This window comes from Nerophis lumbriciformis, linkage group LG03 (assembly GCF_033978685.3).
Source record: "Nerophis lumbriciformis linkage group LG03, RoL_Nlum_v2.1, whole genome shotgun sequence".
Taxonomy (NCBI): Eukaryota; Metazoa; Chordata; class Actinopteri; order Syngnathiformes; family Syngnathidae; genus Nerophis; species Nerophis lumbriciformis.
The window spans coordinates 5,605,001-5,629,881 of record NC_084550.2 but is presented as its reverse complement, the minus strand read 5'-3'; the positions used below and the strand labels follow the sequence as shown (position 1 = coordinate 5,629,881).

The following is a 24,881-nucleotide window of genomic DNA, read 5'->3' as shown; positions in this document are numbered from 1 at the left end:
TCTAATTTTGTGACACACGGAATTTTGGATTTTCATTTGTTGCCACTTCAAATCATCAAAATTAAATGAAATAAACATTTGAATGCATCAGTCTGTGTGCAATGAATAAATATAATGTACAAGTTACACCTTTTGAATGCAATTACTGAAATAAATCAAGTTTTTCAAAATATTCTAATTTACTGGCTTTTACCTGTATATTGCGCACACACGATTGCACCATGCACAGACAAGCAACCAAACAAAAACATCATTTCAACACCCATATACACTGTGGTGGCCTCTGCGGTGTTCCACGCCATCGTCGTCTGCTGGGGTGGCGGGGGGGGGGGAGCATGGCCAGAGACAGGAGCAGACCCAACAAAGCAAGCAAGAGAGCCGACTACACCCTCGGCCGCCCACTAACTCTCAGCCAGTGTCCAGTCTGCATGGATATAAGGTCCTTATTGACTTTGAACCATGGTCCAGCACGACAGGAACAGGAAGGAGTACTTTGCTCGATGTGATGCTAAGAGTCAAATGGGTCCGACTCTCTGCGGACGCTGACTGCGAGTCCTCGAAATACTGTTGAGATACCTAATGAAAAAGTTGGAGGTGGATACCATTGCAGAATTTTTTGTGAGTGCACATTTGCAGCATTGTGTTTTCTTCTCTCATCCACTTGTCCGGGTATACCACCAGGGCCGGCCCGTGGCATAGGCCGTATAGGCAAATGCTAAGGGCGCCGTCCATCAGGGGGCGCCACGCCAGTTCCACAAATGTTGGAGAGAAAAAAAAAAAGTTGGTACTATTATTTCTAAATACAAAAAATAATCCCACGTTAATTAAAATGCAAAGTAAAGCCTATTTAATAGAAATATTATTTGTTACAACATTACAACCCCCCCCCCCCCTTCGCCCGGTGCGCCCCCTCCCTTCCCGTATCAAGACTCTTTTTGGACGTCACCACATCAAAAAATCAACACAAGATGTCAAAACGGCCAAAACTGTCAGGTGCCCAGGGAAGAAAAAAGAGAAAAGAAGAGGAGGAGAAACGAGAAAAAGACAGAGGTAGCAGGTAGGTAACGTTAGCCTACATGAAATTATTTGTCTGTTACAGAATGTGATAGTAACCTGGCTTTTTAGCATTAAGCTAATGTTACATGATTCGGCAATTGCTAATCAATAAATAGCTAGTTCTGTTTTAACGTCGGGTTAATATTGTGGAGGGGGCTAAATTGTCATGGAAAATAACAATGTAACGTTAGGTAATTACAGTACTCCCACCTTACATTCCTCAGGGACATTTGTATTAGATCTTTTAAGCAGGTATTTTTTGTTTACATTGTTATTGCCTTCTGGTTAGCTAATGTTTGCCCTGCAGGTAATAGTCACTTTTCCACCCATTAGGTATAGTTATAAGCCTAGTTGTTAAAGTGCACATCATTAATGTTAATTAAGCAATATGTATGTAAAAAAATATTGTATTTCATATATTCATTTTTTATTTTTTGCATTCATTTTTTTATTCATATTTTTTTTTATCTTGTTAACTATTCTGATTGTTAATTTGCTTTCTTTAAGTAAAAAAAAGGTCAGAGACAAAGCTATTTGGTTTCTTGTGAGTATATACAGTTCACTGCCGATGTGGGGGGGCGCCATCTAAAATCTTGCCTAGGGCGCCAGATTGGTTAGGGCCGGGCCTGTATACCACAGACTGTTTTCTAATAACAGCGACTAATATTGCATTATTTGCTAATACAAAAGAGTCTGTGTATTTTCTTAGCTTTCTTTTTTTCCGCAGCGGAGAGACTGGAAGAGGCACCCAGTTGTGTAGTTGCAGCTCTGTGACGTACAGCTTCTTTCTTTCCTGCTTTCTGTGGGCTTTTCCTGCTAAACAGGCACCGCTGCTGTGCATTTTACCTTGCACCCGTCCATTAAAGTACTGAAGGTTGTATACCCCGAAAGGGACGAGCCGTAGAAAATGGATGGATGGCTGTATAGACTGAGAAGAGTGCCAATCAGTTTACCTTTAAAGGCCTACTGAAATGAATTTTTTTTATTTAAACGGGAATAGCAGATCCATTCTATGTGTCATACTGCTGCAAGACTTTTGACAAGAACAAGAAAGTTTGATCATATTACACCTATACTGTATATACATTTATATACATATATACCTATACTGTATATACCGTTATATACATATACCTAGACTGTATATACCTTTATATACATATACATATACTGTATATACCTTTATATACATATATGCATATACCTATACTGTATATACCTTTTATATACATATATACATATACCTATACTGGCTCACCTGCACTGGCTTCCTGTGCACTTAAGATGTGACTTTAAGGTTTTACTACTTACATATAAAATACTACACGGTCTAGCTCCATCCTATCTTGCTGATTGTATTGTACCATATGTCCCGGCAAGAAATCTGCGTTCAAAGAACTCCAGCTTATTAGTGATTCCCAGAGCCCAAAAAAAGTCTGCGGGCTATAGAGCGTTTTCTATTGGGGCTCCAGTACTATGGAATGCCCTCCCGGTAACAATTAGAGATGCTACCTCAGTAGAAGCATTTAAGTCCCATCTTAAAACTCATTTGTATACTCTAGCCTTTAAATAGACCCCCTGTTAGACCAGTTGATCTGCCGTTTCTTTTATTTTCTCCTCTGCCCCCCTCTCCCTCGTGGAGGGGGGGGGGGGGGGGGGGGGGGGGGGACACAGGTCTGGTGGCCATGGATGAAGTGCTGGCTGTCCAGAGCCTGGACCTGGGGTGGACCGCTCTCCTGTGCATCGGTTGGGGACATCTCTGCGCTGCTGACCCGTCTCCGCTCGGGGTGGTTTCCTGCTGGCCCCACTATGGACTGGACTCTCACTATTATGTTAGATCCACTATGGACTGGACTCTCACACTACTATGTTAGATCCACTATGGACTGGACTCTCACTATTATGTTAGATCCACTATGGACTGGACTCTCACACTATTATGTTAGATCCACTATGGACTGGACTTTCACTATTATGTTAGATCCACTATGGACTGGACTCTCACTATTATGTTAGATCCACTATGGACTGGACTCTCACACTATTATATTAGATCCACTATGGACTGGACTCTCACACTATTATGTTAGATCCACTATGGACTGAACTCTCACAATATTATGTTAGATCCACTATGGACTGGACTCTCACAATATTATGTTAGATGCACTATGGACTGGACTCTCACTATTATGTTAGATCCACTATGGACTGGACTCTCACACTATTATGTTAGATCCACTATGGACTGGACTCTCACTATTATGTTAGATCCACTATGGACTGGACTCTCACACTATTATATTAGATCCACTATGGACTGGACTCTCACTATTATGTTAGATCCACTATGGACTGGACTCTCACTATTATGTTACATCCACTATGGACTGGACTCTCACACTATTATGTTAGATCCACTATGGACTGGACTCTCACCAGTGACGTGCAGTCAGGGGAGGCAGGTGAGGCGGGGCCTCGCGTGCCATCATGGAAAGAAAAAAAAATTTAAAAGAAAATTTTTTTTTAAATTGTTATATGTATCCAGTGATTATACTATAAAGTTATTTTCCATTTAACTTCACCAGTTTTAGATTATTTTTTATTCAAAATCGCTGAATTTTATTATTTGCCGTTCAAATACTGAGAAGAGACGGGGGCATGGTTGGGGCGGGGGCGTGGTTGGGGGCGTGGTTAAGAGGGGAGGAGTATATTTACAGCTAGAATTCACCAAGTCAAGTATTTCATATATATATATATATATATATATATATATACATATATATATATATATATATATACATATACATATACATATATATATATATATATATATATATATATATATATATATATATATATATATACCCGCGACCCCGAAGGGAATAAGCGGTAGTAAATGGAAGAATGGATGGATGGATATATATATATATATATAAGAAATAATTGACTTTCAGTGAATTCTAGCTATTAGAGATGCGCGGATAGGCAAATATTTCATCCGCAACCGCATCAGAAAGTCGTCAACCATCCGCCATCCACCCGATGTAACGTTTGATCAGAACTGCATCCGCCCGCCATCCGCCCGGTATATCTAATATAGACGATGCAAGGCATTAGTGAGGCACCTGCCAACTACTCCGGTTTTCCCGTAATTCGTACGGTTTTCATCAACCTATTCCGGGTTACGGGTGCAGTGATAAAAAATACGGTTTTTCATTAATTTAAAAAAAAAAGGGTGAAAACTACGCGAATTGCACCTTGTGCAGACAAGATTTTTCGATCGGACACGGAGGAATTAGCGATGTAAAAGACCACGTTGGGACAAAAAAACACAAGTCTAATGCCGTTGCTAGCGATACAAGTGGAAAACTTTCAACGTTTTTCGTCGCCCAAACAGATTCTTTGGATGTGATAAATGCCGAAGTTTTATTTACGGAGGCAATAATTGAGCATGGACTTCCAATCGCACTGGCTGATCACATGGGACAGTTAAATGTTTGTAATGCAACCTTTAAAAATCATTACGCGGTGATCGCGGTCCCAAAAATAAACTTTTCTTGCATGATAATGTCCAGAAAAATTCGCTTTATATTACTATAGAGTCCTTTTAACGAATGAGTTTGATGGTTTATCACAAACCTTAAATGAAAGAAGTCCTTTCTTCTCCTGCACCATGCATGCGCTTTGGCCTTGCCTCGTGTTTGGTGCGCAATCCTGTCGGCTGTATTTCACAGCACGACATACTGTTAAAAGTTTATACTATTTATGCTTTCAAGTCCAAGTTAAAGAAATCTTGTTAAATGTTGACAGCATAACTACCAAAATACAGAAGTATGTCCTTAATATTTTTGCAGTGCTATTTCTGTTGAAAAGTTCAAATGATTACATTAGAGATGTGATGTGCCACTTTTCAAAGTGTCTGATGGCTTAAATTAATTTTCATTAATTTTTCATATTTTGAATTCTTTTGAAAGGCTTACAAAAAAACTACATTTGAATTGTAATTCCATGCTATTGACAGGACTATTAATTTTAATGAAGTTAGCTTACCATGTTTACAGTATGATAATTGTGATAGAAATGTGAATTTTAGGCACAGAATATTTTTTACAATTGAACAAGGCAGTAGATTATACAAGCTTGGACAGAAAGTTAATAATGACACCAATTTTTTTTTTTATGGAATTGTTTAGTACTGTTTTACCATTTGTTTACTGTAAAAAGTGTTTATACTGTTTATACTTTCAATGAACAAATTGAAGTCTTGTGAAAGGTTGACAGGATAACTGGCATTAACTGTCAAAATAATTTCAAACTATTGAAGTTATCTTACAGAATAAACATGTCAATCAACCCATATGATTTTTGCTGTAATATTTTTGTTTTGAAAAGTCACTGTGACTGATAGAAAAGTGATGGTTTTAGCAACATTTTAACCTGTCTGAATGCTAATAATCATTTTGCGTCGGGGGGCGAAGCCCTGAACCCTCCACCAGGACTTTGTCCTGGACCTACCGGGGCCTGCGGCCCTTGGACCCTGGCTACTAGGTTTTTCTGATTTCAAAAGTTGGCAGGTATGGTGAGGTTATAAAGCTTTTGCCTGTTAAAGAAAGGAGACTGATCCAATGCAGTACAGTCTTTCGCGTGCCACGCTGTCACGACCCAGACGCACACCAGTGCGCAATCATATGGGAGCCGCGCTGAGCGCACTGCGCGCGGAGTGACCCCTGTTACGCGCCCCCGGCAACAGGGGTGGCGGGCAGGTAAGCTGCGCGGGCGGAGCGCGCGGAGTGACCCATGTTACGAGCCCCCGGCCACGGGGGTGGCGGGCAGGTAAGCTGCTTACCTGCTGCGCGTGACGCCGGCCGCGGCGAAGGCGGACGAGGCGGGGTGTCGGTGCGGTGGGCGCGGTAGTGACCCTGGACGTGCGTCGGGCCCTTCTCGCGGATCGCCTCAGCTACGGCTCCCGGTGGGGCCCTCTCGGGGGAAGGGGCCTCGGTCCCGGACCCCGGCGAGGCGTCCCTTCTCCGCTCCGTAAAAGTGTCCATCTCTTTTCTTTTTTTTTCTTCTGTTGTGGCATATGCAGCAGGTGCCTGCTCGTTTTTCGTATGTGGGTAACAACATTTAACTATGTATATATATTTCCGAATTGGTTTAACTGCCACCCGCCAAAAAAAAAAAAAAAATAAATAAATAAATAAATAAATAAATCTAATTGATCCGCCCGACCCGACCCGCACGCGGATAAAATCTTATTTTTTTAATTTCATCCGCCCGATCCGCGGATAATCCGCGGACTCCGCGGTTGTGCCCGCAAACCGGGCATCTCTACTAGCTATATATTCATCAAATGCACTAGATGACAGTATTGTCCTGTTTAAGAGTGTCACAACATTGCTGTTTACGGCAGACGGACTGCTTTACTGTAGACGTTCTTTGTATTGTGGGAAAGCAGACTCAGGTCCGCATGGAGCTGGAGGGGGCGTGGCCTCCAGCGCCGCCTGAATTTCGGGAGATTTCCGGGGGAAAATTTGTCCCGGGAGGTTTTCGGGAGAGGCGCTGAATTTCGGGAGTCTCCCGGAAAATCCGGGAGGGTTGGCAAGTATGCTCGCAGTAATCCCGCCTCCTGGTGGTAGAGGGCGCTAGTGATCCCAGGGAGCATTTCTGCGACTACTCGGCTGCAGAAGAAGTGACAACAAGCAGCAACAGTTAGCGATCGTTTATTTTTTCCTCTCGCCTGGACTTTTAACATGGAGGATTACATATCTAAAATAAAACAGTTTTCTAAACTGGACTTTCAATCGAAGCAGGAGGTCATAATTAAAGGAAGATCTCCATCGAGACGGAGAGACTTTTAAAACTGAAGAAAGATAAGGAAGACTTCTATAAACAAGTTATCGATGCTTTTGTTCAGAAGGAGCGGCGCATGGACTTCATTTATAAGTAAAGGTAAGACCATAATAAGGTTTTTTTTTATTAAATGTGCTTTTTTGTGTGCTACAGTTTGTATGTGTAAAGTTAAAGTTAAGTTAAAGTACCAATGATTGTCAAACACACACTAGGTGTGGTGAAATTTGTCCTCTGCATTTGACCCATCCCCTTGATCACCCCCTGGGAGGTGAGGGGAGCAGTGGGCAGCACAGTGCCGCGCCCGGGAATAATTTTTGGTGATTTAATAACCCCCAATTCCAACCCTTGATGCTGAGTGCCAAGCAGGGAAGAATGCTGGTATGAGCTTTTAAACATAACCCGTTAACTGCTGCCAATCAAATGGTGAATAAGATACTCTTTAGGGTTCATATGTTTGTAAATCTGACTGTGATGAAGTCAGTGCCTCACCAGCCTAACATCACCGCACGTCACTGGTATTCTGATATATGTTCTTCACAGAAAATGAGCCAAAGTCAGTGAGTCTCAGTTTGAAAAATTAATTACTTGTACCCAGGCCCGGCCCTAACCAATCTGGCGCCATAGGCAAGATTTTAGGTGGCGCCCCCCCACATCGGCAGTGAAGTGTATATACTCACAAGAACCCGAATAGCTTTGTCTTTGACCTTTTTTTTTTACTTACAACTATACCTAATATATAAAGGGGTGGAAAAGTGACGATTACCTGCAGGGCAAACATTAGCTAACCAGAAGGCAATAACAATGTAAACAAAAAACACCTGCTTAAAAGATCTAATACAAACATTTATATGCACGTACAACACTTAGAACTTTTAGCATATCAGTATGTGGAATTAAATTATGGAATGGATTAAGTAAAGAAGTTAAAAATTGTACTGATATGATCCAGTTTAAGAGGTTGTTCAAAATAATAGTGCTTACAGAGTACAAAGAAGAAGAATTATGAGAAATACTTTCAACCTTATTGAAAATAAGATATTTTTCATCTCAGTATGTTAATAATGACTGAATTAATTAATTAATTACATATTACAAAACTGTTGTATACTAATTCATAGATGTTATTTTATTATATAAAAAGGTCAGTAAATGATTCTATATATCTGTAAACGCTTTGAAATGGGAAAGGGGTAGGATTAAATAAGCTTTGCTTCTTCCTACTCCTTTTCGTGCATGATGTAAAATGAAATGATATGAAATTGTGTGATGTATTATGATGTAAGTGTGTTCATGTTCCAAATAAACTAAAGAAAGAAAGAAATGTCCCTGAGGAATGTAAGGTGGGAGTACTGTAATTACCTAACGTTACATTATTATTTTCCATAACAATTTAGCCCCCTCCACAATATTAACCCGACGTTAAAACAGAACTAGCTATTTATTGATTAGCAATTGCCGACTCATGTAACATTAGCTTAATGCTAAAAAGCCAGCTACTATCACATTCTGTAACAGACAAATAATTTCATGTAGGCTAACGTTACCTACCTGCTACCTCTGTCTTTTCTCGTTTCTCCTCCTCTTCTTTTCTCTTTTTTTCTTCCCTGGGCACCTGACAGTTTTGGCCGTTTTGACATGTTGTGTTGATTTTTTGATGTGGTGACGTCCAAAAAGAGTCATGATACGGGAAGGGAGGGGGCACACCGTGCGGGGGGAGGCGGGGGGGCGTAATGTTGTAACAAATAATATTTCTATTAAATAGGCTTTACTTTGCATTTTAATTAACGTGGGATTATTTTTTGTATTTAGAAATAATAGTACCAACTTTTTTTTTCTTTTTTTTTTCTCCAACATTTGTGGCACTGGCGTGGCGCCCCCTTATGGACGGCGCCCTTAGCATTTGCCTATACGGCCTATGCCACGGGCCGGCCCTGCTCACCAGCCATCAACCTCACCGCACGTCACTGGTATTCTGAAATATGTTCTTCACAGAAAATGAGCCAAAGTCAGTGAGTCTCAGTTTGAAAAATGTATTAATTTCCCGAATGCAGCTGAGATAGGGACAAGCGGTAGGAAAATGGATGGATGGATGTATAATTTTTCTTTTAATAAAAAAGGAAAACGGGTCCCACAGACCCGAACAACACACAAGGTGACGATCGTGAAAATGTTTGTGCTGTGACATGTTTCTATATCCATCCATCCATTTCTACCGCTTATTCCCTTTGGGGTCGCGGGGGGCGCTGGAGCCTATCTCAGCTACAATCGGGCGGAAGGCGGTGTTTCTATATTACTGTTGTTATTCCATTTGAAAGCAGTCTACAACTCCGCCACTAGATGGCAGCAGTACGACTGATGTTTTCGCTGCCGTAAATCTCAATAGAAGACGTAAAAAGCGGAAGTTAGCAAGCCCGGACAAAAGCGCGGACAAAAGCGCGTGGTGTTTTTACTGAATTTAAGCAGGAAAAGACGACTAGAACATGTCATTTTACAAAGAGTTGATACGAGAACGGCTGATGCTGGCAGCCGATGAAATATTCGCCATGTTTGAACGAACGATAGCGTCGTACGAGGAGGAACTTTCTCGAACGAGAGAGAAGGAGCGACAACGACAACATCTGGAAGCTGTTAGCCAGACTCAGTCCGTGCTGCGAATAGAAGGTTTGTTTACTTGCTGAACTTCATGTTGTGAAAAAGACGTCACGTCGCTAATACAAAGACGACATTATGTGTTTAAAGTCAAACAAATAGTATCCAAGATGGCGGCCAACGTACATTGTTGACTTTATAGATTCCTGTGTTGCACAAACTGAGATAGAGGACGTTAGTCTGAAGGTCTGATACATACTGAGATAGAGGAGGTTAGTCTGAAGGTCTGATACATACTGAGATAGAGGAGGTTAGTCTGAAGGTCTGATACATACTGAGATAGAGGACGTTAGTCTGAAGGTCTGATACATACTGAGATAGAGGAGGTTAGTCTGAAGGTCTGATACATACTGAGATAGAGGAGGTTAGTCTGAAGGTCTGATACATACTGAGATAGAGGACGTTAGTCTGAAGGTCTGATACATACTGAGATAGAGGAGGTTAGTCTGAAGGTCTGATACATACTGAGATAGAGGAGGTTAAAGGTCTGATACATACTGAGATAGAGGAGGTTAGTCTGAAGGTCTGATACATACTGAGATAGAGGACGTTAGTCTGAAGGTCTGATACATACTGAGATAGAGGAGGTTAGTCTGAAGGTCTGATACATACTGAGATAGAGGAGGTTAGTCTGAAGGTCTGATACATACTGTGATAGAGGAGGTTAGTCTGAAGGTCTGATACATACTGAGATAGAGGAGGTTAGTCTGAAGGTCTGATACATACTGAGATAGAGGAGGTTAGTCTGAAGGTCTGATACATACTGAGATAGAGGACGTTAGTCTGAAGGTCTGATACATACTGAGATAGAGGACGTTAGTCTGAAGGTCTGATACATACTGAGATAGAGGAGGTTAGTCTGAAGGTCTGATACATACTGAGATAGAGGAGGTTAAAGGTCTGATACATACTGAGATAGAGGACGTTAGTCTGAAGGTCTGATAAATACTGAGATAGAGGAGGTTAGTCTGAAGGTCTGATACATACTGAGATAGAGGAAGTTGCAAGTCTGATACATACTGAGATAGAGGAAGTTGCAGGTCTGATACATACTGAGATAGAGGAGGTTGCAGGTCTGATACATACTGAGATAGAGGAGGTTGCAGGTCTGATACATACTGAGATAGAGGACGTTAGTCTGCAGGTCTGATACATACTGAGATAGAGGAGGTTGCAGGTCTGATACATACTGAGATAGAGGAGGTTGCAGGTCTGATACATACTGAGATAGAGGACGTTGCAGGTCTGATACATACTGAGATAGAGGAGGTTGTAGGTCTGATACATACTGAGATAGAGGACGTTAGTCTGCAGGTCTGATACATACTGAGATAGAGGAGGTTAGTCTGAAGGTCTGATACATACTGAGATAGAGGAGGTTGCAGGTCTGATACATACTGAGATAGAGGAGGTTAGTCTGCAGGTCTGATACATACTGAGATAGAGGAGGTTGCAACTCTGATACATACTGAGATAGAGGAGGTTGCAAGTCTGATACATACTGAGATAGAGGAGGTTAGTCTGAAGGTCTGATACATACTGAGATAGAGGAAGTTGCAGGTCTGATACATACTGAGATAGAGGAAGTTGCAGGTCTGATACATACTGAGATAGAGGAGGTTAGTCTGAAGGTCTGATACATACTGAGATAGAGGAGGTTGCAGGTCTGATACATACTGAGATAGAGGACGTTAGTCTGCAGGTCTGATACATACTGAGATAGAGGAGGTTGCAGGTCTGATACATACTGAGATAGAGGACGTTAGTCTGCAGGTCTGATACATACTGAGATAGAGGAGGTTGCAGGTCTGATACATACTGAGATAGAGGAAGTTGCAGGTCTGATACATACTGAGATAGAGGAGGTTGCAGGTCTGATACATACTGAGATAGAGGACGTTAGTCTGAAGGTCTGATACATACTGAGATAGAGGAGGTTAGTCTGAAGGTCTGATACATACTGAGATAGAGGACGTTAGTCTGAAGGTCTGATACATACTGAGATAGAGGACGTTAGTCTGAAGGTCTGATACATACTGAGATAGAGGAGGTTAGTCTGAAGGTCTGATACATACTGAGATAGAGGAGGTTAAAGGTCTGATACATACTGAGATAGAGGACGTTAGTCTGAAGGTCTGATAAATACTGAGATAGAGGAGGTTAGTCTGAAGGTCTGATACATACTGAGATAGAGGAAGTTGCAAGTCTGATACATACTGAGATAGAGGAAGTTGCAGGTCTGATACATACTGAGATAGAGGAGGTTGCAGGTCTGATACATACTGAGATAGAGGAGGTTGCAGGTCTGATACATACTGAGATAGAGGACGTTAGTCTGCAGGTCTGATACATACTGAGATAGAGGAGGTTGCAGGTCTGATACATACTGAGATAGAGGAGGTTGCAGGTCTGATACATACTGAGATAGAGGAGGTTGCAGGTCTGATACATACTGAGATAGAGGAGGTTGTAGGTCTGATACATACTGACATAGAGGACGTTAGTCTGCAGGTCTGATACATACTGAGATAGAGGAGGTTAGTCTGAAGGTCTGATACATACTGAGATAGAGGAGGTTGCAGGTCTGATACATACTGAGATAGAGGAGGTTAGTCTGCAGGTCTGATACATACTGAGATAGAGGAGGTTGCAAGTCTGATACATACTGAGATAGAGGAGGTTGCAAGTCTGATACATACTGAGATAGAGGAGGTTAGTCTGAAGGTCTGATACATACTGAGATAGAGGAGGTTGCAGGTCTGATACATACTGAGATAGAGGACGTTAGTCTGAAGGTCTGATACATACTGAGATAGAGGACGTTAGTCTGAAGGTCTGATACATACTGAGATAGAGGAGGTTAGTCTGAAGGTCTGATACATACTGAGATAGAGGAGGTTGAAGGTCTGATACATACTGATATAGAGGAGGTTGTAGGTCTGATACATACTGAGATAGAGGACGTTAGTCTGAAGGTCTGATACATACTGAGATAGAGGACGTTAGTCTGAAGGTCTGATACATACTGAGATAGAGGAGGTTAGTCTGAAGGTCTGATACATACTGAGATAGAGGAGGTTAGTCTGAAGGTCTGATACATACTGTGATAGAGGAGGTTAGTCTGAAGGTCTGATACATACTGAGATAGAGGAGGTTAGTCTGAAGGTCTGATACATACTGAGATAGAGGAGGTTGAAGGTCTGATACATACTGATATAGAGGAGGTTGTAGGTCTGATACATACTGAGATAGAGGACGTTAGTCTGAAGATCTGATACATACTGAGATAGAGGAGGTTAGTCTGAAGGTCTGATACATACTGAGATAGAGGAGGTTAGTCTGAAGGTCTGATACATACTGAGATAGAGGACGTTAGTCTGCAGGTCTGATACATACTGAGATAGAGGACGTTAGTCTGAAGGTCTGATACATACTGAGATAGAGGACGTTAGTCTGAAGGTCTGATACATACTGAGATAGAGGAAGTTGCAGGTCTGATACATACTGAGATAGAGGACGTTAGTCTGAAGGTCTGATACATACTGAGATAGAGGAGGTTAGTCTGAAGGTCTGATACATACTGAGATAGAGGAGGTTAGTCTGAAGGTCTGATACATACTGAGATAGAGGACGTTAGTCTGAAGGTCTGATACATACTGAGATAGAGGAGGTTAGTCTGAAGGTCTGATACATACTGAGATAGAGGACGTTAGTCTGCAGGTCTGATACATACTGAGATAGAGGACGTTAGTCTGAAGGTCTGATACATACTGAGATAGAGGACGTTAGTCTGAAGGTCTGATACATACTGAGATAGAGGAGGTTAGTCTGAAGGTCTGATACATACTGAGATAGAGGACGTTAGTCTGAAGGTCTGATACATACTGAGATAGAGGAGGTTAGTCTGAAGGTCTGATACATACTGAGATAGAGGACGTTAGTCTGCAGGTCTGATACATACTGAGATAGAGGACGTTAGTCTGAAGGTCTGATACATACTGAGATAGAGGACGTTAGTCTGAAGGTCTGATACATACTGAGATAGAGGAAGTTGCAGGTCTGATACATACTGAGATAGAGGACGTTAGTCTGAAGGTCTGATACATACTGAGATAGAGGAGGTTAGTCTGAAGGTCTGATACATACTGAGATAGAGGAGGTTAGTCTGAAGGTCTGATACATACTGAGATAGAGGACGTTAGTCTGAAGGTCTGATACATACTGAGATAGAGGAGGTTAGTCTGAAGGTCTGATACATACTGAGATAGAGGAGGTTGTAGGTCTGATACATACTGAGATAGAGGACGTTAGTCTGCAGGTCTGATACATACTGAGATAGAGGAGGTTGCAGGTCTGATACATACTGAGATAGAGGAGGTTGCAGGTCTGATACATACTGAGATAGAGGAGGTTGCAGGTCTGATACATACTGAGATAGAGGAGGTTGCAGGTCTGATACATACTGAGATAGAGGAGGTTGTAGGTCTGATACATACTGAGATAGAGGACGTTAGTCTGAAGGTCTGATACATACTGAGATAGAGGAGGTTAGTCTGAAGGTCTGATACATACTGAGATAGAGGAGGTTAGTCTGAAGGTCTGATACATACTGAGATAGAGGAGGTTGAAGGTCTGATACATACTGATATAGAGGAGGTTGTAGGTCTGATACATACTGAGATAGAGGACGTTAGTCTGAAGGTCTGATACATACTGAGATAGAGGACGTTAGTCTGAAGGTCTGATACATACTGAGATAGAGGAGGTTAGTCTGAAGGTCTGATACATACTGAGATAGAGGAGGTTAGTCTGAAGGTCTGATACATACTGTGATAGAGGAGGTTAGTCTGAAGGTCTGATACATACTGAGATAGAGGAGGTTAGTCTGAAGGTCTGATACATACTGAGATAGAGGACGTTAGTCTGAAGGTCTGATACATACTGAGATAGAGGACGTTAGTCTGAAGGTCTGATACATACTGAGATAGAGGAGGTTAGTCTGAAGGTCTGATACATACTGAGATAGAGGAGGTTAGTCTGAAGGTCTGATACATACTGAGATAGAGGACGTTAGTCTGAAGGTCTGATACATACTGAGATAGAGGACGTTAGTCTGAAGGTCTGATACATACTGAGATAGAGGAAGTTAGTCTGAAGGTCTGATACATACTGAGATAGAGGAAGTTGCAGGTCTGATACATACTGAGATAGAGGAAGTTGCAGGTCTGATACATACTGAGATAGAGGAGGTTGCAGGTCTGATACATACTGAGATAGAGGAGGTTGTAGGTCTGATACATACTGAGATAGAGGAGGTTAGTCTGAAGGTCTGATACATACTGAGATAGAGGAGGTTGCAGGTCTGATACATACTGAGATAGAGGAGGTTAGTCTGAAGGTCTGATACATACTGAGATAGAGGAGGTTGCAGGTCTGATACATACTGAGATAGAGGACGTTGCAGGTCTGATACATACTGAGATAGAGGAGGTTGCAGGTCTGATACATACTGAGATAGAGGACGTTAGTCTGAAGGTCTGATACATACTGGGATAGAGGACGTTAGTCTGAAGGTCTGATACATACTGAGATAGAGGAAGTTGCAGGTCTGATACATACTGAGATAGAGGAGGTTGCAGGTCTGATACATACAGAGATAGAGGAGGTTAGTCTGAAGGTCTGATACATACTGAGATAGAGGAGGTTAGTCTGCAGGTCTGATACATACTGAGATAGAGGAAGTTGCAGGTCTGATACATACTGAGATAGAGGAGGTTGCAGGTCTGATACATACTGAGATAGAGGAGGTTGCAGGTCTGATACATACTGAGATAGAGGAGGTTGTAGGTCTGATACATACTGAGATAGAGGACGTTAGTCTGCAGGTCTGATACATACTGAGATAGAGGAGGTTAGTCTGAAGGTCTGATACATACTGAGATAGAGGAGGTTGCAGGTCTGATACATACTGAGATAGAGGAGGTTAGTCTGAAGGTCTGATACATACTGAGATAGAGGAGGTTGCAGGTCTGATACATACTGAGATAGAGGAGGTTGCAGGTCTGATACATACTGAGATAGAGGAGGTTGTAGGTCTGATACATACTGAGATAGAGGACGTTAGTCTGCAGGTCTGATACATACTGAGATAGAGGAGGTTAGTCTGAAGGTCTGATACATACTGAGATAGAGGAGGTTGCAGGTCTGATACATACTGAGATAGAGGAGGTTAGTCTGCAGGTCTGATACATACTGAGATAGAGGAGGTTGCAAGTCTGATACATACTGAGATAGAGGAGGTTGCAAGTCTGATACATACTGAGATAGAGGAGGTTAGTCTGAAGGTCTGATACATACTGAGATAGAGGAAGTTGCAGGTCTGATACATACTGAGATAGAGGAGGTTAGTCTGAAGGTCTGATACATACTGAGATAGAGGAAGTTGCAGGTCTGATTCATACTGAGATAAAGGAAGTTGCAGGTCTGATACATACTGAGATAGAGGAGGTTGCAGGTCTGATACATACTGAGATAGAGGAGGTTGCAGGTCTGATACATACTGAGACAGAAAAGGTTGCAGGTCTGATAGCATCCTGGGACAAGGACTTTGGTCAGAAAGTGGGGCCCAGAGAGTTTTTTTTAATCTTGAAGTTTGGACAAATATTTGATTGCCCGTGGGGTCGAAATCGGTGCTTCTTAACCATAGGGCCAGCGCCGTCTATAGACATACCGTATTTTCCGCACTATAAGGCGCACCGGATTATTAGCCGCACCTTCTATGAATTACATATTTCATAATTTTGTCCACCAATAAGCCGCCCCGGACTAAAAGCCGCGCCTACGCTGCGCTAAAGTGAATGTCAAAAAAACGCTGTGCTAAAGTGAATGTCAAAAAAACAGTCAGATAGTTCAGTCAAACTTTAATAATATATTGAAAACCAGCGTTCTAACAACTCTGTCCCAAAATGTACAAATGTGCAATCACAAACATAGTAAAATTCAAAATGGTGTAGAGCAATAGCAACATACCGGTAATGTTGCTCGAACGTTAATGTCACAACACACAACACACAAAATAAACATAGCGCTCACTTTCTGAAGTTATTCTTCATTCGTACCGGTAAATCCTTCGAATTCTTCGTCTTCGGTGTCTGAATTGAAAAGTTGCGCTAGCGTGGCTTCCAAAATGGCGGGCTCCGTCTCTTCGAAATCATCGGATTCAGTGTCGCTGTTGTTGTGCAGCAGTTCTGTGAATCCTGCCTTCCGGAAAGCTCGGACCACAGTTGTGACAGAAATATCTGCCCAGGCATTTACAATCCACTGGCAGATGTTGGCGTATGTTGTCCGGCGTTGTCTGCCCGTCTTAGTGAAGGTGTGTTCGCCTTCGGTCATCCATTTTTCCCACGCAGTTCGCAGTCGTGATTTGAATGCCCTGTTGACACCAATATCCAGCGGTTGGAGTTCTTTGGTTAATCCACCCGGAATGACGGCGAGTGTTGTATTTGTGTGCTTCACTTGTTTTTTGACACCATCTGTGATGTGGGCGCGCATAGAGTCATATATCAACATGGACGGAGCAGCGTGAAAAAAGCCACCCGGCCGCTTCGCGTAAACTTCCCTTAACCACTCGCTCATCTTTTCTTCATCCATCCATCCCTTCGAGTTAGCTTTTATGATGACGCCGGCTGGAAAGGTCTCTTTTGGCAAGGTCTTCCTTTTGAATATCACCATGAGTGGAAGTTAGCATGGCAAGCTAGAACCACAGTGAAGGATGACTTCTCATTCCCTGTGGAGCGAATATTCACCGTACGTGCTCCCGTTCCACAGTGCGGTTCAGTTGCTGTGAAATACGGTAGTAATCCGTGTGCGGATGGAGAGATTGCGTCTTTTTATGACCCGGATCGTTTAGTAGGAGCCATTTTGTGGTCTTTACAGATGTAAACAGGAAATGAAACGTACGGTGATATCCGCGCGTTTTTTCTTCTTCTTCCGGGGGCGGGTGAAGCGCTTCCTGTTCTATGGGGGCGGGTGAAGCGCTTCCTGTTCTATGGGGGCGGGTGCTTTCCTTGGCGGTTGCTTGCGTAGAAGAAGAAGCGCTTCCTGTTCTACCGGGAAAAAAGATGGCGGCTGTTTACCGAAGTTGCGAGACCGAAACTTTATGAAAATGAATCGTAATAAAGCGCACCGGGTTATTAGGCGCACTGTCAGCTTTTGAGAAAAATTGTGGTTTTTAGGTGCGCCTTATAGTGCGGAAAATACGGTACTTGCCAACATTGAGACCTCAGAATTAGGGAGATATTCAAAAGGCCCTCTGGGGGGGTATATATATATATATATATATATATATATATATATATCCATCCATATATATATATATATATATATATATATATATATCCATCCATATATATATATATATATATATATATACATATATATATATATATATATATATATATATATATATATATATATATATATATATATATATATATATATATACAGTCAAGAAAATAAGTATCTGAACACCCTGCTATTTTGCAAGTTCTCCCACTTAGAAATCATGGAGGGGTCTGAAATGTTCACGGTAGGTGCATGTCCACTGTATGAGAGATAACCTAAAAAGAAAAATTCAGAAATCACAATGTATGATTTTTTTAACAATTTATTCGTGTGATACAGCTGAAAGTAAGTATTTGAACACCTGTCTAACAGCTAGAATTCTGACCCTCAAAGACCTGTTAGTCCGCCTTTAAAAGTCCTCCTCCACTCCACTGTATAATCCTGAATCAGATGCACCTGTGTGAGGTCGTTAGCTGCATAAAGACACCTGTCCACCCCATACAATCAGTAAGACCCAAACATTCAGCATGGCTAAGAGCAAAGATCTGTCCAAAGACACCAGAGACAAAATTGTACAACTCCACAAGGATGGAAAGGGCTACGGAGAAATTGCCAAGCAGCTTGGTGAAAAAAGGTCCACTGTTGGAGCAATCATTAGAAAATGGAAGAAGCTAAACATGACGGTCAATCTCAATGGGAGTGGAGCCCCATGCAAGATATCACCTCGTGGGGTCTCAATGATGCTAAGAAAGGTGAGGAATCAGCCCAGGACTACACGGCAGGACTTGGTCAATGACCTGAAAAGAGCTGGGACCACTGTTTCCATGGTCACTGTTGGTAATACACTAAGACGTCATGCTTTGAAATCATGCATGGCACGGAAGATTCCCCTGCTTAAACCAGCACATGTTAAGGCCCGTCTTAAGTTTGCCAATGACCATTTGGATGATCCAGAGGAGTCATGGGAGAAAGTTTTGTGGACACATGAGACCAAAATTGACCTTTTTGGTCATAATTCCACTATGCGTGTTTGGAGGAAGAAGAATGATGCGTAGCATCCCAAGAACACCATTCCTACTGTGAAGCATGGGGGTGGTAGCATCATGCTTTGGGGGTGTTTTTCTGCTCATGGGACAGGACGACTGTATTGTATTAATGAGAGGATGACTGCAGCCATGTATTGTGAGATTTTGGCCAAAAACCTCCTTCCCTCAGTCAGATCATTGAAGATGAGTCGTGGCTGGATCTTCCAACATGACAATGACCCAAAGCACACAGCCAGGAAAACCAAGAAGTGGCTATGTAAGAACCATATCAAGGTTCTGGAGTGGCCTAGCCAGTCTCCAGACCTAAATCCAATTGAAAATCTTTGGAGGGAGCTGAAAGTCGTTACTCAGCGACAGCCCAGAAACCTGACTGATCTAGACAAGATCTGTGTGGAGGAGTGGGCCAAAATCCCTCCTGCAGTCTGTGCAAACCTGGTGAAGAACTACAGGAAACGTTTGACCTCTGTAATTGCAAACAAAGGCTACTCTACCAAATATTAATGTTGGTGTTCAAATACTTATTTTCAGCTGTATCACACAAATAAATTGTTAAAAAATCATAGATTGTGATTTCCGGATTTTTCTTTTTAGGTTATCTCTCATACAGTGGACATGCACCTACCATGAAAATTTCAGACCCCTCCATGATTTGTAAGTGGGAGAACTTGCAAAATAGCAGGGTGTTCAAATACTTATTTTCTTGACTGTATATATACAGGTAAAAGCCAGTAAATTAGAATATTTTGGAAAAACTTGATTTATTTCAGTAATTGCATTCAAAAGGTGTAACTTGTACATTATATTTATTCATTGCACACAGACTGATGCATTCAAATGTTTATTTCATTTAATTTTGATGATTTGAAGTGGCAACAAATGAAAATCCAAAATTCCGTGTGTCACAAAATTAGAATATTACTTAAGGCTAATACAAAAAAGGGATTTTTAGAAATGTTGGCCAACTGAAAAGTATGAAAATGAAAAATATGAGCATGTACAATACTCAATACTTGGTTGGAGCTCCTTTTGCCTCAATTACTGCGTTAATGCGGCGTGGCATGGAGTCGATGAGTTTCTGGCACTGCTCAGGTGTTATGAGAGCCCAGGTTGCTCTGATAGTGGCCTTCAACTCTTCTGCGTTTTTGGGTCTGGCATTCTGCATCTTCCTTTTCACAATAGCCCACAGATTTTCTATGGGGCTAAGGTCAGGGGAGTTGGCGGGCCAATTTAGAACAGAAATACCATGGTCCGTAAACCAGGCACGGGTAGATTTTGCGCTGTGTGCAGGCGCCAAGTCCTGTTGGAACTTGAAATCTCCATCTCCATAGAGCAGGTCAGCAGCAGGAAGCATGAAGTGCTCTAAAACTTGCTGGTAGACGGCTGCGTTGACCCTGGATCTCAGGAAACAGAGTGGACCGACACCAGCAGATGACATGGCACCCCAAACCATCACTGATGGTGGAAACTTTACACTAGACTTCAGGCAACGTGGATCCTGTGCCTCTCCTGTCTTCCTCCAGACTCTGGGACCTCGATTTCCAAAGGAAATGCAAAATTTGCATGGTTGGGTGATGGTTTGGGGTGCCATGTCATCTGCTGGTGTCGGTCCACTCTGTTTCCTGAGATCCAGGGTCAACGCAGCCGTCTACCAGCAAGTTTTAGAGCACTTCATGCTTCCTGCTGCTGACCTGCTCTATGGAGATGGAGATTTCAAGTTCCAACAGGACTTGGCGCCTGCACACAGCGCAAAATCTACCCGTGCCTGGTTTACGGACCATGGTATTTCTGTTCTAAATTGGCCCGCCAACTCCCCTGACCTTAGCCCCATAGAAATTCTGTGGGGTATTGTGAAAAGGAAGATGCAGAATGCCAGACCCAAAAACGCAGAAGAGTTGAAGGCCACTATCAGAGCAACCTGGGCTCTCATAACACCTGAGCAGTGCCAGAAACTCATCGACTCCATGCCACGCCGCATTAACGCAGTAATTGAGGCAAAAGGAGCTCCAACCAAGTATTGAGTATTGTACATGCTCATATTTTTCATTTTCATACTTTTCAGTTGGCCAACATTTCTAAAAATCCCTTTTTTGTATTAGCCTTACACAATATTCTAATTTTGTGACACACGGAATTTTGGATTTTCATTTGTTGCCACTTCAAATCATCAAAATTAAATGAAATAAACATTTGAATGCATCAGTCTGTGTGCAATGAATAAATATAATGTACAAGTTACACCTTTTGAATGCAATTACTGAAATAAATCAAGTTTTTCAAAATATTCTAATTTACTGGCTTTTACCTGTATACGACGGCATGGCTCAATTGGTAGAGAAGCCGTGCCAGCAACTTGAAGGTTGCATGTTCGAATTCTAACTTCTGCCATCCGAGTCACTGCTGTTGTGTTTATGGCCACAACACATAACCCTCCTTGTGCCCAGTGCCACCCACACAGGTTTAAATGTAGCTTAAATATGTAGATAATAGGTCTCACTATGTAAAGCGCTTTGCGTCTCTAGAAAAAAAAGCACAATATAAATATAATTAACTTCACTTCATTAGTTTGTGTTTGTGGTTTCTTTAAATGCAGTGTTTATTATTAGTGTTAATATATTTTCAATAGGCCTACATACCTGCCAACTACTCCGGTTTTCCCGTAATTCGTACGGTTTTCATCAACCTATTCCGGGTTACGGTTGCAGTGATAAAAAATACGGTTTTTCATTAATTAAAAAAAAAAAGGGGGTGGAAACTACGCGAATTGCACCTTGTGCAGACAAGATTTTTCGATCGGACACGGAGGAATTAGCGATGTAAAAGACCACGTTGGGACAAAAAAACACAAGTCTAATGCCGTTGCTAGCGATACAAGTGGAAAACTTTCAACGTTTTTTGTCGCCCAAACAGATTCTTTGGATGTGATAAATGCCGAAGTTTTATTTACGGAGGCAATAATTGAGCATGGACTTCCAATCGCACTGGCTGATCACATGGGACAGTTAAATGTTTGTAATGCAACCTTTAAAAATCATTACGCGGTGATCGCGGTCCCAAAAATAAACTTTTCTTGCATGATAATGTCCAGAAAAATTCGCTTTATATTACTATAGAGTCCTTTTAACGAATGAGTTTGATGGTTTATCACAAACCTTAAATGAAAGAAGTCCTTTGTTCTCCTGCAGCATGCATGCGCTTTGGCCTTGCTTCGTGTTTGGTGCGCAATCCTGTCGGCTGTATTTCACAGCACGACATACTGTTAAAAGTGTTTATACTATTTATGCTTTCAAGTCCAAGTTGAAGAAATCTTGTTAAATGTTGACAGCATAACTACCAAAATACAGAAGTATGTCCTTAATATTTTTGCAGTGCTATTTCTGTTGAAAAGTTCAAATGATTACATTAGAGATGTGATGTGCCACTTTTCAAGTGTCTGATGGCTTAAATTAATTTTCCTTAATTTTTCATATTTTGAATTCTTTTGAAAGGCTTACAAAAAAACTGCATTTGAATTGTAATTCCATGCTATTGACAGGACTATTAATTTTAATGAAGTTAGCTTACCATGTTTACAGTATGATAATTGTGATAGAAATGTGAATTTTAGGCACAGAATATTTTTTACAATTGAACAAGGCAGTAGATTATACAAGCTTGGACAGAAAGTTAATAATGACACCAATTTTTTTTTTTAATGGAATTGTTTAGTACTGTTTTACCATTTGTTTACTGTAAAAAGTGTTTATACTGTTTATACTTTCAATGAACAAATTGAAGTCTTGTGAAAGGTTGACAGGATAACTCGCATTGACTGTCAAAATAATTTCAAACTATTGAAGTTAGCTTACAGAATAAACATGTCAATCAACCCATATGATTTTTGCTGTAATATTTTTGTTTTGAAAAGTCACTGTGACTGATAGAAAAGTGATGGTTTTAGCAACATTTTAACCTGTCTGAATGCTAATAATCATTTTGCGTCGGGGGGCGAAGCCCTGAACCCTCCACCAGGACTTTGTCCTGGACCTACCGGGGCCTGCGGCCCTTGGACCCTGGCTACTAGGTTTTTCTGATTTCAAAAGTTGGCAGGTATGGGCCTACATTGTCAATCAACATACTTCAAATTAAAAAATCTGTATTCCATTTGCCTCCACTTAAAAATAGCTATAATTGAGGGTATATATTTTATTGTCACATGCCTAAACTAAAGTGTGTTTATGTCCTGCAGATGTCCGACAGCTGATGAGTTGTCATGAAAAACTTCCCCCTCAGTCGCAAAAGAGGACATCTACTTTGGAGCAGGTGGATCCACAGCCCCCCTACCTTAAAGAGGAAGAGGAGGAATGCTGGATGACTCAGGGTGGAGAGTATCTTCCAGAGCAGGAGGAAACGGACCTCACCAAGTTCCCACTGACCTGTGCCTTTGTGAATAATGACGACCATAAAGACAAAGCACCCGAGTCCTCACAACTTCATCGCAGTCCAAGTGAAGAGACCAAAGCGAGGCGGCTTTCGAGCAGCAGCTCACCACAACACCTAACAGAAGCCGATGGAGGATCACGAGCAGACAACTTCTTTGCTCCACTATCAGATCATTACTGTTCTGAGGATGAAGACATGGATGAGATCCAAGAGCCTTTGAGCAGCAATACAGACTGTGAAGGCGATATGAGGACTCAAACTGACAACACACACTCTGAATGCTCTAAAAAGAAGACAGGTAAAAGATGCTTTGCCTGCTCAGTTTGTGCTAAAAGATTTACTCTCAGGAGAAATTTGACTCAACACATGCAGGTGCACATAGGTGAGAAACCTTTCGGTTGTTCCGTTTGTGGTAAGAAATTCACGCGAAAGGTAACCATCGCATCACACATGAGAACGCACACGGGTGAAAAACCTTTCGAGTGCTCAATTTGTGGCGGTAAATTTGCGCAGAGGTCCACCTTGAACACACACAAGAGAACGCACACTGGAGAAAAACCTTTTAGGTGTTTAGTTTGCGGCGACTCGTTCGCTCAGAGAGCCACTTTGAATGCACACTTACGGACGCACACGGGTGAGAAACCTTTTCCTTGCTCGTTTTGTGGCAAAATCTTTTCCTATAAAGGTAATATGAAAGTGCACATGAGGACACACGCAGCGCAAAACACTTTTAGTTGTTTGGTTTGTGGCGCTAGCTTCTCACGTAAAATCTTTTTGAGGGAACACATGTGGACGCACAATATCGAATGAAAGTTTTCCTCACCACTTTTAAAAGAAGTGTAATGTCACACGTGAGAAGTCAACTAGAAAATGAGTTCCAAGGTAGATTGTAGCAAAAACACAACTTGAAATCAACGCCGAAGGAAATAAAAAGTGTTGACTGTCACGTTCAAACACTGAGGACATCTATTAAACAAGACAAAAGGCAAGGAATCAAACAGAGACAGAATTCAATTTGGACTCAATATTGAGGAGAGACATGGCCACTGCACTCTCTGTACAGTCCTGCACCACGCTCTGACGAAAAAGGTTTTCGTCTCCTCTTTTATTCAGATGTTCAATGTTCACGCACCAACCCATGTCACAGCAGGAATCGGAAGTATGTAAAACAGTCATTGTTTTCGGTCTCATTGAAGTCCAAGAAGAGGATTTCTCGGGCTTGGGCTCTTCCTGGATCCAGCTGGGGCAGGTGTTGGAGGACAATGGATAACCCCTCCCGTCTCCTGACCACAGCAACTTCAAGAGGGCAGCGGGTCGTAAATAGCGTTGACCTCGGTTACCAAATAGTTGGAAGAGAGTTTGTGAAATACTTCAGAGAGAGTTCGTTTAACACTTCAAAGAGAGTTCCTCTGGAAGTTGAGCAGATCCTGCCATCTGTCCGTGTTGAAATCACAGTGGCGTTTCACGAGCCTTCTTCCTCTTGTTAGGCCTCGAAAGACAGCATTCATAATACAA

General features: G+C 41.8%; 1 protein-coding gene across 2 annotated transcripts in view; it reads left to right on the top strand.

Moving 5' to 3' along the window:
• The first annotated feature begins 9,248 nt into the window (after window positions 1–9,248).
• LOC133578183 (uncharacterized) overlaps window positions 9,249–24,881 on the top strand; it is a 23,700-nt gene continuing 8,067 nt past the window's right edge. The window contains exons 1-2 of one of the 2 annotated variants that reach the window (XM_061932401.1): window positions 9,249–9,570; window positions 23,173–23,664. In XM_061932401.1, coding sequence (XP_061788385.1) covers window positions 9,390–9,570; window positions 23,173–23,664 — 673 coding nt within the window. In that variant the 5' untranslated portion in view covers window positions 9,249–9,389. Of the gene's footprint in view, window positions 9,571–23,172; window positions 23,749–24,881 lie in introns of both variants that reach the window. The other variant, XM_061932393.1, reaches the window with a different exon arrangement.